Raw genomic sequence first — 13,664 nt, 5'->3', positions numbered from 1 at the left:
AACTGTAACTGTTGAACTTTACTTTCCTGTTGAAGGTACAGGAACCCTGCCCATTGCTGCATGGGTCACCCTCTTTTGGGATGAAACTGGAAAAAAGCAGAAATGCCCCTTTGGTATTTAAAACCAAGTTAAAATTGTGCTGTCGAGTCGGTGTTGACTCCTGGCGACCACAGAGCCCTGTGGTTGTCTTTAGTAGAATGCAGGAGGGGTTTACCATTGCCTCCTCCTGTGCAGTATGAGATGATGCCTTTCAGCATCTTCCTATATCACTGCTGCCCGACAGAGGAGTTTCCCATAGTCTGGGAAACATACCAGCAGGGATTCAAACCAGCAACCTTTTGCTCCCTAGGCAAGTTACTTCCTTGCTGTACCACTGGGTGGCTAAAACCAAATTAGGTATATAGAATTAGCTAGTAGCTAATGACTTGGAAAGGTGAATGCAAATATCTATGTATCTCTCAGTTTTCAAACCAGAGAATTATTATTTTGACCTTTCCAATGTATGTTTTCTGATGCAGGGATGAAGTGAGAGGGTTGTTTCTTCAAGCTCTGAAGTGTGAGAGGACAGTGTACAGTAAAGATATGCCCACAGAGCCACTCCTCATAGAGGGAGCCTGGGGTTGTAGGGATGGATTTTCCCATGTCAGTGACCGTAGGTGGTATGGTACGATGGGGGTGGGTGGATGCATATTGTTGATACTTGAAACATGCAGAAGAGTAGTGATTGTGTTGCACTCCAATGAAGAGGTTTGAAGGCAAAAGAACAGAGGAAAGACAGGGGCATCTTTAAAGAAAAATACTAAGAGCAGCCCCCAAGCTTTTATGGCAGGTATGGCTGCTTCCTTATATAATCCTTCTCTTCTGTGTTGCCAAGCAACAGACCTTGAGTTGATCCCATGGCCTGGTCACTCTATAATTTCCGTGCCTGCAAAGGGCTGAGAATGTGCTGTATGCATAGGAAGGGACCCTAAGATGCATTCAGGCCTCTCCTGAGCATCATCAGCACCACCGGGGCTTGAGAGAGGGAGGCAACTGATGGCCGCAGTACTCTGCTTGCCTCTCCAACGAGATACACTAATGAATCCATACTGCAGTGAAAGGGTTTTCTTTGAAAATATTTACACAGAAATACTGTTCAGCAAAAGCATTGCCACTTTTAGCAGGATTAATAGGAAGGGCAATAGAATCCCAGCAACATGAAATTATTAATTTTGAGACAAAATCAACTAGATTTTAACTTTGCCATTTATGAAAATAATGAAACAAGTATGTGAAACAGACTGGATAGTGTCTCAGTTAAGAAGGGGCTGTGGGTGGCAGTCCATGGTTACTGGTCACTAGGATTTGAAAACAGATTTTGGGAAATACAGAAAGGCCTTTCACATGAACATCTGGGGGTGGTGGGGTTTTGGGAGGCGGGGGGTTCTCTTACCCTGTTTCCCACAGTTGAGCAGAACCCCCATTTGGGTCTGCAAACTCCGCAACCAGACAATAGCAGCAGTTACAAGCTCGAGAGAGGCTTCCCAGCCTGGAAAACTTCATCACCCATCAGCTGTCCTCTGTCCACAAAAGAACTGGAGGAGAGTCCAGCCTTACTGAAGGCATTGCAGTCATTCCATAGAATGTGCTGTGTAGAACAGCACATACCACAGATGGCAGCTCCTCTAGCTACAGCCCTGTATCACAAGCATAGCCACTCATTCCTGCAAACTCCTAGAAATGGTAGATGCACCCACATGATCAACACACTGAGGTAGAACAGCTCCTCTTTCCTTCCTACCTTGGTGAAGAATGAGGTACAGAAGTTAGGCTGTCCACATTTGAGCGAACTGGGTTGGAGGAATTTGTGTGGGTCCTCATGAGCTTTAAGAGCTGCATTTGCTGCCTCTTACTTTCAGGTTGATGATTGTGTGAATAGCCCTAGAGCATGACAACTCCAGTCAAAGTCCTTGGCTGTAGCCTGGCAAAGGACAATGGCTTGTCCAATAATAACACATATTTCAAAAGTCTGATAACAGCTGTGGGGTAGCACTGGGTTTGTGAGGGCCCTCAGCCAAAGGTCTTTTGTGTGCCCCCTAAGTGGTGGGGAGGACGTAGGTGTTTTGATAGCTGCCATCTTTTTATCTACAATGCAGTACCTCTGCCTTTGTGTCACTGGATGCAATGGTGGGGGCATTACATTGAAGGTAAAAGAATTGGATGGCTGCCAAAATGCACTCTCAGCCACCACCACTGAGGTCATGGGCTTGTGGGAGGCTTACCCATGGTGTTAGCATCAGTACCTTGGAGTGCTTCTCAGCAACTGCTGTCTTTTTACAGGACCTCAGGAGTTGAGCAAGGGCATGTTTATGGTCCTTGGCCAGTGCTCAAGTTGTCCAACACTGTCTTGATGCCATCCTTAAACTACAGGAATAGTTTGCTTCAACATAGCTTCTTCCACCCTGGCATAGTTTCTCAAAAGCATCCATGGGTGATGAAGACATGGCTGCCATACCCCTCAGTTTTATGATTTAAACAGGTTGCAAGGAGCACTTCCTGCCCCCTCTTCCTCACCCATCTGTTCCACCTACTGAGCCCTTTTAGGATTCTACCAGGAGTTATAATTTGGCTGTTTTAGACAGGACTGTTCGTATACACTAGATTAAAAAAGAATTACAAATCTATCAACACTATCACCATCCACCTTGTTCAGCAGGTTTGCAGCTTTGGCTTTGGTTTCTCCTCCTTTGGTCCCCATATTCAGTCTGTTGTTTCTCCCTGTACAGGAACTGCACATGTGATTGTATCCCATGCAGATTAGTGGGAGGAGGTGCCATACGTGTTTTCTGCCCAGGGTGAATGTTTTAAAACAAGGCCATTTTAAACCAGTGAGTTAAATTACTGATGTAGGAGTAGCCAGGCCCTGCTACATCTGTTTGTATGTGTCAGAAGATGGCACAATCTTTCCTGGCTTTAGCATCCTAGAGCTTGAGAGGGTCTTGTGGGCCATCTAGTCCCATCTCCTGCTCAGTGCAGAGAATCCAAAGCTAGAGAGCATCCCCCCAACAAATGGCTGTCCAGCCTCTGCTTAAAGACCTCCGGTACAGAATAGCACACCCAACCTCCTCCACGAGCTTTCCTAGATAGCAAGCTTTACTGTGGGTTTTCTGCAAGGCTTTACAGCAGGTTCGAAGTTGCCCACCAAAAACAATACAAAAAGTGGGTTTTTTAAAAACCCTGTATATAAATCAGGCTACACTCTAATGCATAATGAAAAACTCAAATTGTGTGTGAAGTGATCCCTGATAGCTCACAGGGACTTTTGGGGTAATTTTGGCTGAAATGTGAATGCATATTTCCATTCCAGAGCAGATGCAAACTAAAAGCCAGGTGTGAAAAACTTCCAGGTAACTAGTTCCGTTGTTGAGCTGCCTTTATTGTTATGCAGTTCCTCCTAATATTCAGCCTAAATCTAACCTCCTGTAATTTAAACCCATGAGAGCTAGTCTTGCTTTCTGGGTAGCAGCGCACATGTCTTCGCATCTTTTTGTGTGTGACAGCCCTTCACATATTTGAAGCGTCCCTGCTCAGTCTTAGCTTCTCCAGAAGAAATATACTCAGTTTCTTCAGCCTTTTGGCATAGGACTTATTTTTGAGACTCCTGGCCATCCTTGTTGCCTATCTCTAAACCCCTTTCAGTTCTTCTCAAAATATGGCACCCAGACCTGAGGTCTACTCCAGTTGAGGTCTCTTATTAGTGTGGGATAAACTGACTTGGACACTTCTTTTATTCATACAGTCTAAATTTGCATTTGCTGTTTTCACAGCTGCATCACACTGTAGTGACTCAGATTCTGTGCACTGGGAATCTCACCAAGTCTCAGTTATACCTGTCAGGTCGTATTTGCCTTCATGTGCTGGAGGTTCAGGCACATGATAGTTCCATACTCTGTGCATAAGTGTATAGTGATCACAAGCCATGGATACTGTGCTCTAATATCTGTGTTGTTGTTTTGTTGTGGGGTTTGGTAGCTCCCTCAGTTTCCCATGTAACACCAGGTCTCTGTCTTTAGAACTTACCTGTGCATGTATCTCTGGACCTTTGCCTCCATCCTTCACAAGGTTAACTTTAAAGCCCTCTTGATCAGGTGTGTCAAGACTTGTGCCAAATACATTTTTTCCAGCCTTTATGAGGGACAGCCTATCTCCTGCCAATGTGTATCTCCCAGCATAACTCTCCAAGAGGTACCATGGTTCATAGCAAAAGGCGAAGTCTCCAGTGAGAAATACTGGAGAAATGTTGGCACCCATTTTTGAACAGTGTTCTTGCTAGCTTGGTTCAATCCATAGCACAAAGCTAATCATGGCCAGAATCAAACATCATGCTTTCCTGAAGTCCTTGAGATGGGTCTCACAATCAGTGAGACCCGCTTTGTCCAGGTTAGCGGGGAGAGCGGGCTAAGCCCGCTCTCCCTGCAGATGATCGGGAAGCCCTGCTGGGGCGGCTGGATCAGCCGCCCACACAACTGCTGGCTCCATGACGGAGCCAGCGGGGGCTGGGGAGTTTGGGGACTGTGCGGCCCTGGAAGTTCCAGCATGCCCTGTGCAAGCGCACAGGGCATGCTGGAGAGACCCCCAAGCCAGGAGGCTGCTTTTGAGCCTCCCGGCCGGGGGTCTACTCATGAGTAGGCACACCGTGGCAACTCATGAGCAAATAACCCTGGGTTTGTGGAGTGCTCACTCCGTGAACCCGGTTTAAGGGCAGGATTACTTAAGCGGGTTAACTGCTCAGGAACCACCGGGCTCGCAGCTGAGCCCGGTGGTTCACACGGTATGCAAAAATCAGGCTAGGCTTCCTTAGCCCAATTTTTGCAGACCGTGTGAACAGCCTCCTTGTATTTTACAGAGGCTATTTTAACAGCTAGTCATGTCAAGGTAGTCTTTGGGAGGTCATTCTAATGCTCCCATTCCTGATAAGTCATGAAAACCGCATCATAGTATTTCCTCTCTTATTCATTCATTCATTCATTCGATTTCTATACCGCCCCTCCAAAAATGGCTCAGGGCAGTTTACACAGAGAAATAATAAATAAATAAGATGGCTCCCTGTCCCCAAAGGGCTCACATTCTAAAAAGAAACATAAGACACACACCAGCAACAGTCACTGGAGGTACTGTGCTGGGGTTGGATAGGGCCAGTTACTCTCCCCCTGCTAAACAGAATCACCAAGTTAAAAGGTGCCTCTTTGCCAAGCTAGCAGGGGGGAGTAATTTTGCAGCCCAGCTCTAGAAAAGGTTGGAAAACATCTGGTCATAGTTGCCATACTTCCTTGACAAACAGGCCCAGAGGGCCAGTGGTTATTAAAGGCAACCAGTTATTTTATCTTGCAAGGCAGATGTGCTTCCTACTCATTCCTGTATCCAGCTTTGTATTTCCCATGCCTCCTCAGTGTAATGGCTGTTGGTGAAAATGGTCCTGCTTCTCTGTCTACAACTATGAGATGGAACAAATCTGAGAAAAAGTTAGAAACTGCCAAATCCACATTCAGTGAAGCAAATATTCGCAAAAAAGAGTCTCTGAAATAAAATCCCCAAAGAAAATCCAAACTTGGCATTTTAATTATCTATAATTCTTTGCCTCTGTTGATACTTCCTGAGAAGAGAAACCTGGATCCTGATCCTGAGTAGTGTTTTGCCCCATGGATTCTAAATCACTAACAGAGACATACCTTCCCATCCTAGTGCCAGTTTAACTGGGAAACTTGTCCTTTTGACTCTAAGTTGGTGGGCAGAATATTCTAAAATACATAGCACCAGGTGCTACATTTCTCTTCCCTGTATCCTAAAATTCTGTCGTTCTGTGAACAAATTATAAGGCTTCATAGGGTAGTTGCTCAGATATCTACTGTTGTTGTTGTTGTTGTTGTTATTATTATTATTAATTTCTGCAGGACTTAAAAACTAAAGCACTATACAAACACATTTAAAATATTAGAGTTTGCAGATAAACACTCACTACTGTAGTTGGGTTTGGACATGATTGGACAGGAAAGATTGCCATTCTTGTCCCATGTACATAATAATACACATTTGGGAACTCTGTATACCAAAGATCTCAGAGCTGAGTTTACAGACTCTGTATAAAATAAATGATAATTCACACAAAGATGCAGTCTTAACTTATCAGCATTCATTCAGGAGAAGGAACGCATAGCCGACTTGTAATACATTATGATACACACTACCCTTTTTTGGGAAATTGACACATGGGTGCTTTGTACGTGGAGTCACATTAGTAAAGTCTGTCTTAAAGCCATTGTACTAAGTGGGAAAACTCTTTATGACAAACCTGCTGAAGGCACATTCATATCCATGTATGGATACAGCGAATATACCGCTTTTCAACAAAAATTCCCAAAGCGGTTTACATAGACATAAATAAAATGGCTCCCTGTCCCCAAAGGGCTCACAATCTAAAAAAGAAACATAAGATAGACACCAGCATCAGCCCCTGGAGGGATGCTGTGCTGGGGATGGATAGGGCCAGTTGCACTTCCCCTACTAAATAAAGAGAATCACTAACTTTTTTGTTCAGTTAGTAGGGGGTTAACCGGAGAGAACATATTGAAACATATTAATACGTCTCCAGACATATCTAGAGAGGCTTTAGTACCTTACTTACAATAAGGTATGGTAGTATTGTGCCTAAGTCTCCTGTCAGTTAGTTCACATTAATCATATAATCTCTGCACGGTTGTATAATGTGCAGTCACATGGTATCCACAGAAATATTTCAATCTTGCTTATTTAACAGGACTGACAAACACTAATTCTAATGTCTCACCAGCAGTTTTCAGTTGGTGTCACTTCATGGTCTTGTGCTTAACAGACTTACAGCAGATCCAGGCAGCTCTCATCCTGTAGGTATCCACAGTTCCTCCTCCAATTCTGTAGCTGTTGAAAATTCCTGCTTCTGCATAATTTGTTCTGAAAAAATCCAAGTGATGGCCGAAGAACCACTTGGGAGTAAGGGCTTTAAAGATACAGCTTTATTAATGCATTCCAAGCATTATCAGAGTAGGCAGGCATCTCCCTTCAAATATATGTCATGCAAAAAGAAAAACATTGATCTCTGCATCTGGGATAGTGAATGTTCAAGGAAGAGGAGTTAGCATGAGATATTAACCAATGGTTTTCTTTATCATGTAATATTTCTTCTCTCCTGCTTCTCAGTCTCAAGAACATAAGAATTGCCTTGCTGGATTAGACCAAGGCACTTCTAGTCCAACATGTTTCCAGCAAGAGCCAGCCAGATGCGTGGAATATCACAAGCAGGGCATCAGGGTACCCAGAGCATTTGTTATGCTCTGAGATATACTTCTTCTGTACACAGAGGTATCCTTTAGATCTGCCCATGTCTATTAGACGTGGTAGCTATCTTCCACGCTTTTGCCTAGTCCTTGGTTTTAACCAACTTTGAGGATACTGGATGTTTCCATACACAAATGTAAACAGATTAGAAATATTGCAGCACAACAAATTAAATATTGCATTTATTTTTGTCTCTCACACACAGAGCCTAGTGGATGCCCCCATTTCTGTTTCTGGTTTTGGTGATTTCAGATTTTGTTTATTTAGTAATATTCTGATTTCCACAGTTCTCTAGTTATGTTCCTTCTGCATATGTTGAAGTTTGGGGGTGGTTTAGGGCAAGCTCACAGCCAGCAGGAAGCCAGGAGATCTTTGTAAAGGAAACTAGCATTCCTCTTCCAGTCAAACTGGAAACTGCCCAGCCACTTCTGCATTTGACTCCATAGAAGTAAGTAAGACATTGAGGCTCTTCTCACGATCAGTGAGAAGAGCCTGGATGGGGTTTGCGGGGAGAGCAGTCAGTCTGCTCCGGGCGGCCAAAGTGGCCGCCCACACAACTTCCAGCTCCATTACGGAGCTGGCGGGTGCTGGGGGGATCGGGGCTGCATGGCCCACGGAAGCTCCGACATGCCCTGCGTGAGCGTGCAGGGCATGCTGCTTTTAAGCCTCCTGGTCGGAGTTCTACTCGTGAGTTGCCGCAACATGGAGCTGCACCGCGGCAACTCGCAATCTTAGAGCCCGGGTTGGCAGAGCGCTCGCTCCACTAACCTGGGCTTAGGGGAGGGTTACTTAAGCGGGTTAACCGCTTGGAAGCCACTGGCTCGCCTGCGAGCCCAGTGGCTCTTACAGTCAGGTGAAATTGGGCTAGGCTTCCCTAGCCCAATTTCGCCTGATTGTGGGAATAGCCTCATTGTGATCTCCATCAGACATAGTAGGAAGAAGGGGAGGCAGCTGCAGTGTGAATTGAACAGTGAGAGGACAGGAAGAACAATGGCAGAATGCCTGCTGCACATCACTGAAAGTTTTCTTTCAGGAGGCCCATTGTCTCAAAGGCCAATTTTTCCCTCCCTCATGAATTCACCAACCTGAAGGCAAGCCAAAGAGGTCATTCGCACAATCAAAAACTGTGTACTACCCGGGTTTGAGAGCTGTGTGTACTTCCAATTTTCGGTTGTGTGGAAGCAAGGTAAGAGGAAAACCTGGGTAGAGTTGATTGTGTGGAAGCAAAGTAGGAAGAAAAACTGGGTAGCTTTTCCTAGAACACCGTTTCATGCAGTACTGCTCGGGGCAGCTTACAACATTAATAATATGGATACAAGGAAGCTCTTCTCACAATCCCCGCTCGCCCCACAGACGATCCTGCCCAGACCCCTGGACTGCCGGCTCCATGATGGAGCCAGCAGGGGTAGCAGGTATCGGGGGCCAGCTGGCCGACGGGAGCTCCAGCTTGCCCCATGCAAGGATGCGAGGCATCGTGGAGAGACCTCCGAGGCCAGGAGGCTGCTTGCAGCCTCCCGGTTGGGAGTCTATTCGTATGTTCCCATACACCGTGGTGACACACAAGCAACAAAATGAGGTTAATGGTGCACTCGCTCCGTTAACCTCATTTACGGAGAGGTTGTTTGGCGTTCGTGTGCTGCTCCTGGCAGCAAACTGCCCTAAGTACCCCTCCCCTTAGCCCAGGTTAGTGGAGCGAGCACTGCTAACCGCGGTCAATGAATTGTGTGCTGCTATGGCGTGGCTCCATGCCATAGCAACTCATGAGGAGACTCACAAACGGGAGGCTAAAAAGCAGCCTCCCAGCTCAGGGGTCCCTCCAGCATGCTCGCGCAGAGCATACTGGAACTTCCGGGGGCCTCATGGCCTCCAAACTCCCAAGCCCCCGCCAGCTCCGTGACAGAGCCTGCAGCTGTGTGGGCAGCTGATCTGGCCGCCCAGGGCCGAATGCAGGATCGTCTGCAGGGAGAGCGGGCTAATCCTGCTCTCCCTGCTCAACCCCATCTGGCGGATCCCACTGATCGTGGGAACCGCCTCATTGTGTTCTACCCAGGTTTGTGCTCCCAATTTTTGGTTGTGTGGAAGCAAAGTAAGAGGAAAACCTGGGTAGCTTTTCCTCCTACCTTGCTTCCACACGATCACTTCTACCTAGGTTTTCCTCCCTTGCTTCCACAAAAATTGGGAGATGCAGAGCTCCCAAATGTGGGTAGAACACTGTTTTTGACTTGGTGAATGACCTCTATATAGAATAAAAATTAATACGGTTAAAAGACCAGGCCTATGTCCATAAAAGCTTATGCTGAAACGAATTTCTCAGTCCTTAATGTGATGCAAGACTCTTTGTTATATATTTTTAAAAGACTACGGTACTGTGACCAACCACTGGGTGAGGGCTTATTTCAATTTTTTCTATTAAAACGGTGTGGTGTAAAGGTTAGTGTGTCAGACTAACTCTTGGGAGACTCAGGTTCAAATTCCCACTCAGTCATGAAACGCAATGGGTGACCATGGGCCAGTCACTTTGGGCAGATTCAAACATCACAGGGGCACCTGAGGTTGCTGTCGCCCCAGGAGTGCATCCCTGCATGAGCCTCTACTTTCACTGTAGGTTCCAATATGCTGAGATTGGTTATGTCATCCACACTAGCCCATCTTGGTGTATCCTGCCCAGTTCCCTCCCAGGACCCAACATCCACCAGCTCTGGGGCAGCGGCAACCTCAGATGCCGCCATGACTATGACAAATATTTATATGCCGCTTGTCAACAAAAATTCCAAAAGCAGTTTACATAGAAATAAACAAAATGGCTCCCTGTCCCCAAAGGGCTCACAATCTAAAAAAGAAACATAAGATAGACACCAGCAACAGCCACTGGAGGGATGCTGTGCTGGGGACAGAAAGGGCCAGTTACTCTCCCCCTGCTAAATAAAGAGAATCACCACTTTAAAAAGGTGCCTCTTTGCTCAGTCAGCAGGGGACAACCGAAACCCTCCTTGCCCTCCGCATAAGCTACCTTACAAGGCTGTTTTGAGGATAAATTGGGGGACAACTATGTATGCTGCCTCGAGTTCCATGGAAGAAGTGTGGAATAAAAATGTAATAAATAGAAAGAGACTTGAAAGTGTTCCCCGCCAGCACCACTTGAAAAGTATGGAAAGAACAGTTTAGGGGCTTGTTTTAATTGTGTGGTGCTGGACGTTTCGGCCACTGGGATCGCGCCCTATCCCAGGGGACAGACCTACCTAAGTGGCCTCCCTCTAAAATGAGGTTAAGGGAGCAAGCACTCCCTTAACCTCATTTTTAAAATTGTGTGTCTGCTGCAGCTGCTTGCAGCCACCATGGGCCCACTCAAGGGGGGATCCTTCGGGCTCCGGGGGTGGTGTGGTGTGCTGTGGCGCGTCCCGGAACTCCGACCCCCAGAGCTGCCAGGCGAGCCGCAGGTGAGCTGCTGCTCATCTGGATGGGCGATCTGCCCGCCTAGGAACAACCATGAGATCGGCTGTGGGGAGGGTAAGTGAAACCTGCGCTCCCCGCAGACCTCTGCAGAACTCTTCTCATTGATCACAAGAAGAGCTCCAATGTATAGTTAAACTATGGAATTGGCTGCTGCCAGAGATGGTGATGGTCACCAATCTAGATGGGTTTAAAAGGAGATTAAGACAAATTCATGGAGCATAGGGCTGTCAATAGCTACTAGCCTGGAGAGCTGTATGTTTCCATCAGGCTCAGAGGGGGTATGCCCCTGAACCCCAGGTGCTAGGGGACAGAAGGGGGTGCTGTCCTCTTTCCCCCCACTTGAGGGCTTCCCAGATGCACTGGGTTGGCCACTGCATGAAACAGATGCTGGACTAGATGGGTCTTTGGCCTGATCCAGCCAGGCTTTTTCTTAGAAAAGATTTAGGAGCCACGGGAAGTCAGAAAGAGATCTGAGACAGTAGCAGAAAATGAAAAATAGATGGGAGGGGAGGATCCTCTATTTGGAATTACGAGCATGTAAAGGATACCAGAATGAAAGGTGTAAAATAAAAGACCACGCAGCTGGAAGAGAGGGCCTCCTCTGTTGCGTGTTCTGGATGTTCCTTAAAAAGTGGTAATCTGCTGGACTCTGCCCAGGGCTTGTTCTCCTCCTCCCTGCTCATCATTTGTCCCTGTTCTGTTCTCTTCTGTCTCTGCAGAAAGTGATGCTTCCGACAGGTGCTGCATTCCGATGGTTTCAATAGGAACAAGAATCCCAAAGCTCTGTCATCCAGTGCCATGTCGCTGCTTGCTTGTGTTGTCTCAGGCAAGGAATTTTTTTGGCGGAAATGAATGGATGCGCCTGTGTCTCCTTTAGAACCAAAAATATTTTCTCGCAGATTTCATTCCTGTTTTTATAATTTTTTGGGCATCTTTTTTTTTTGTTTAACATCTTCAAGTACTAGTAAACAAACATTAACTGCTTTTCAAATAATTTTTAAAAAAGAATCCATAAAGTACCAAGACGTAATAGAGTATGGACAATCAATCAATTTATTTTCCTGTGTTTTGGTGTTGATGTTGTTTATGTGTGGAAGATGCAGTTCTTGTGTAGAGAATGTAAATTTACAGTAATCTTTTAAATCTAGTTACTAATAAGCACTACTGTAATTAGCACAGCTGTTTACTCATTCATATTTTTATTTGATTAATTTCATCATTAAAGAAAAATAGTGTGGATAGTTTCTAGAATGCCTCAACTTCATGTTTATAAATGAGAATATGTTTAAAATAAAGTAGTTTCCCTTTCCCTATCCATGCACATGATAACCTTTAATCAGCAAGATGTTTGGTATGAAAAAGTGAAAGTGTTCTACAAAATGGGCAAATTTTTGAAGCAAAACAAAATCATTATTGAGTTTAGAGCAAGAAAAGGTGTGCACTAAAATAAACCCAGAACTAATTGCAACAGTTCTTTTTTTAGAAACCATTTGAAAAAATGTTGCTGGAATCCAGATATAAGCTATTGCAGGACCTCTGCTGAATACATTTACGACGAGTCTTTTTCTTCTGTTCCAAGCCCTCCTCTCCTGCTTTCTCTCCACCACTAACCGAAAGGCTGTTTGTAATGTTCTAGCAATTCAGGCTGTTTTGTGAATAAAAATGAAAGCATGTTTTGTGTCATGGTTTACATCTCCATTATTCTGTCCATTTTGGTTGTAGGGTTGTTGTTTTGTTCATTTTGGGTTGGTGGTTTGGTTTTTGTGTTTGGTTTTTTGGGGGTTTATGCAGGGGAATAATACCCTCTTTTGGACATACTGGTGTTCCCTGCCCGCCCCCCCGAAATATCTTCCAAAGTTTGCCTTTCTTGGCAACAAGAATGTTTATGATTGTTTTTTTAGGCTTTTGGTTGCTTTTGTTTTTTAATAAGATATTAATATCGGCGATTTCCCTCTGCAATCTGCATATGTTGCTGGCTTGCTGGAGAAGTTCTGCAAATTTCTGGTGTAAAACACGTGTGTGCGTGCGCGCACACACACGATCCAGCTTTGGGTAAGCAAAGAGCTGTCAGGCATCATGGACTTTGAAAGACTATTCTCTCTTTTAGATCTCTTATGGTTTCATAGAAAATAAGCAATGGTCATTATTGCAGATGGCAGAATAAACATGCTAGAGCCCCATAACAGAGATACACTCTAGGCCTGTGGAAGAATAAGCATCACACATTTGAATAGAACAGACAAGCACATGTGCTCCAAAGAAATCCTAGAACTGCACTGCTTCTTAGAATAAGCAAGGCAACTCTTGGGTTTTTTGATAGCCTGCTGGAAGCAGTTGTCAGTGGCATTGGACAGAGCCAGCTGACCAAAGCTTTTCCCACAGATTTCTTTCTCAGAGCTGTTTAATCAACCATATCTATGTGGTATCTTGAGGAGGAATAAAGCCATTTACAGAGCCCTCTTCTCCAGCTCATGGCACAATGGTATCGGTTTACAGTATTGGTGATGTCCTTAGAGCTTCTCAAATCATGGGTTATATTGCCTTGCTTGGACTGCTTGTGAAGTCATGCAGTGAGTCATGTGGTGGCATTTCATAACAGATTAAGTTAGCCCCCTCAATATCCACACCAGCTCTGCTGCATCCAAGGTGGTGGAGGAAATGCATTGGAACATACATTGCCTCTCTCTCTGCTTGCAACCCTCAAGGTTTTGTCCACTAAGCAAAGATGTGGCACGCTTTTTCCTGCTTGGCAGAGTGCTGAGAACTCAGTGTTCATATATGGTTGCTGGTCTCAGGCTGCCATATGGAATGGCTTCCAAAAGATGGATTATTGAAATAAAATTAGGGTAGTCACTGGAGCC

The 13,664-nt window shown here is 45.3% G+C and overlaps 1 protein-coding gene across 20 annotated transcripts in view; it reads left to right on the top strand.

Moving 5' to 3' along the window:
* Positions 1-12,483, top strand: part of CXXC5 (CXXC finger protein 5) — a 110,434-nt gene extending 97,951 nt beyond the window's left edge. For all 20 annotated transcript variants that reach the window (XM_053247529.1, XM_053247527.1, XM_053247537.1 and 17 more), the window contains one exon: positions 11,523-12,483. Coding sequence is in view for 2 of the 20 variants with exons in the window: in XM_053247547.1 (XP_053103522.1) it covers positions 11,523-11,567 (45 nt within the window). In the remaining 18 variants the exon portion in view is untranslated. The remainder of the gene's footprint in view (positions 1-11,522) is intronic.
* The last annotated feature ends 1,181 nt before the right edge of the window (positions 12,484-13,664 follow it).

Source organism: Hemicordylus capensis, chromosome 4 (assembly GCF_027244095.1).
Source record: "Hemicordylus capensis ecotype Gifberg chromosome 4, rHemCap1.1.pri, whole genome shotgun sequence".
NCBI lineage: Eukaryota > Metazoa > Chordata > Lepidosauria > Squamata > Cordylidae > Hemicordylus > Hemicordylus capensis.
This window is presented reverse-complemented; position numbering and strand designations above follow the sequence as displayed.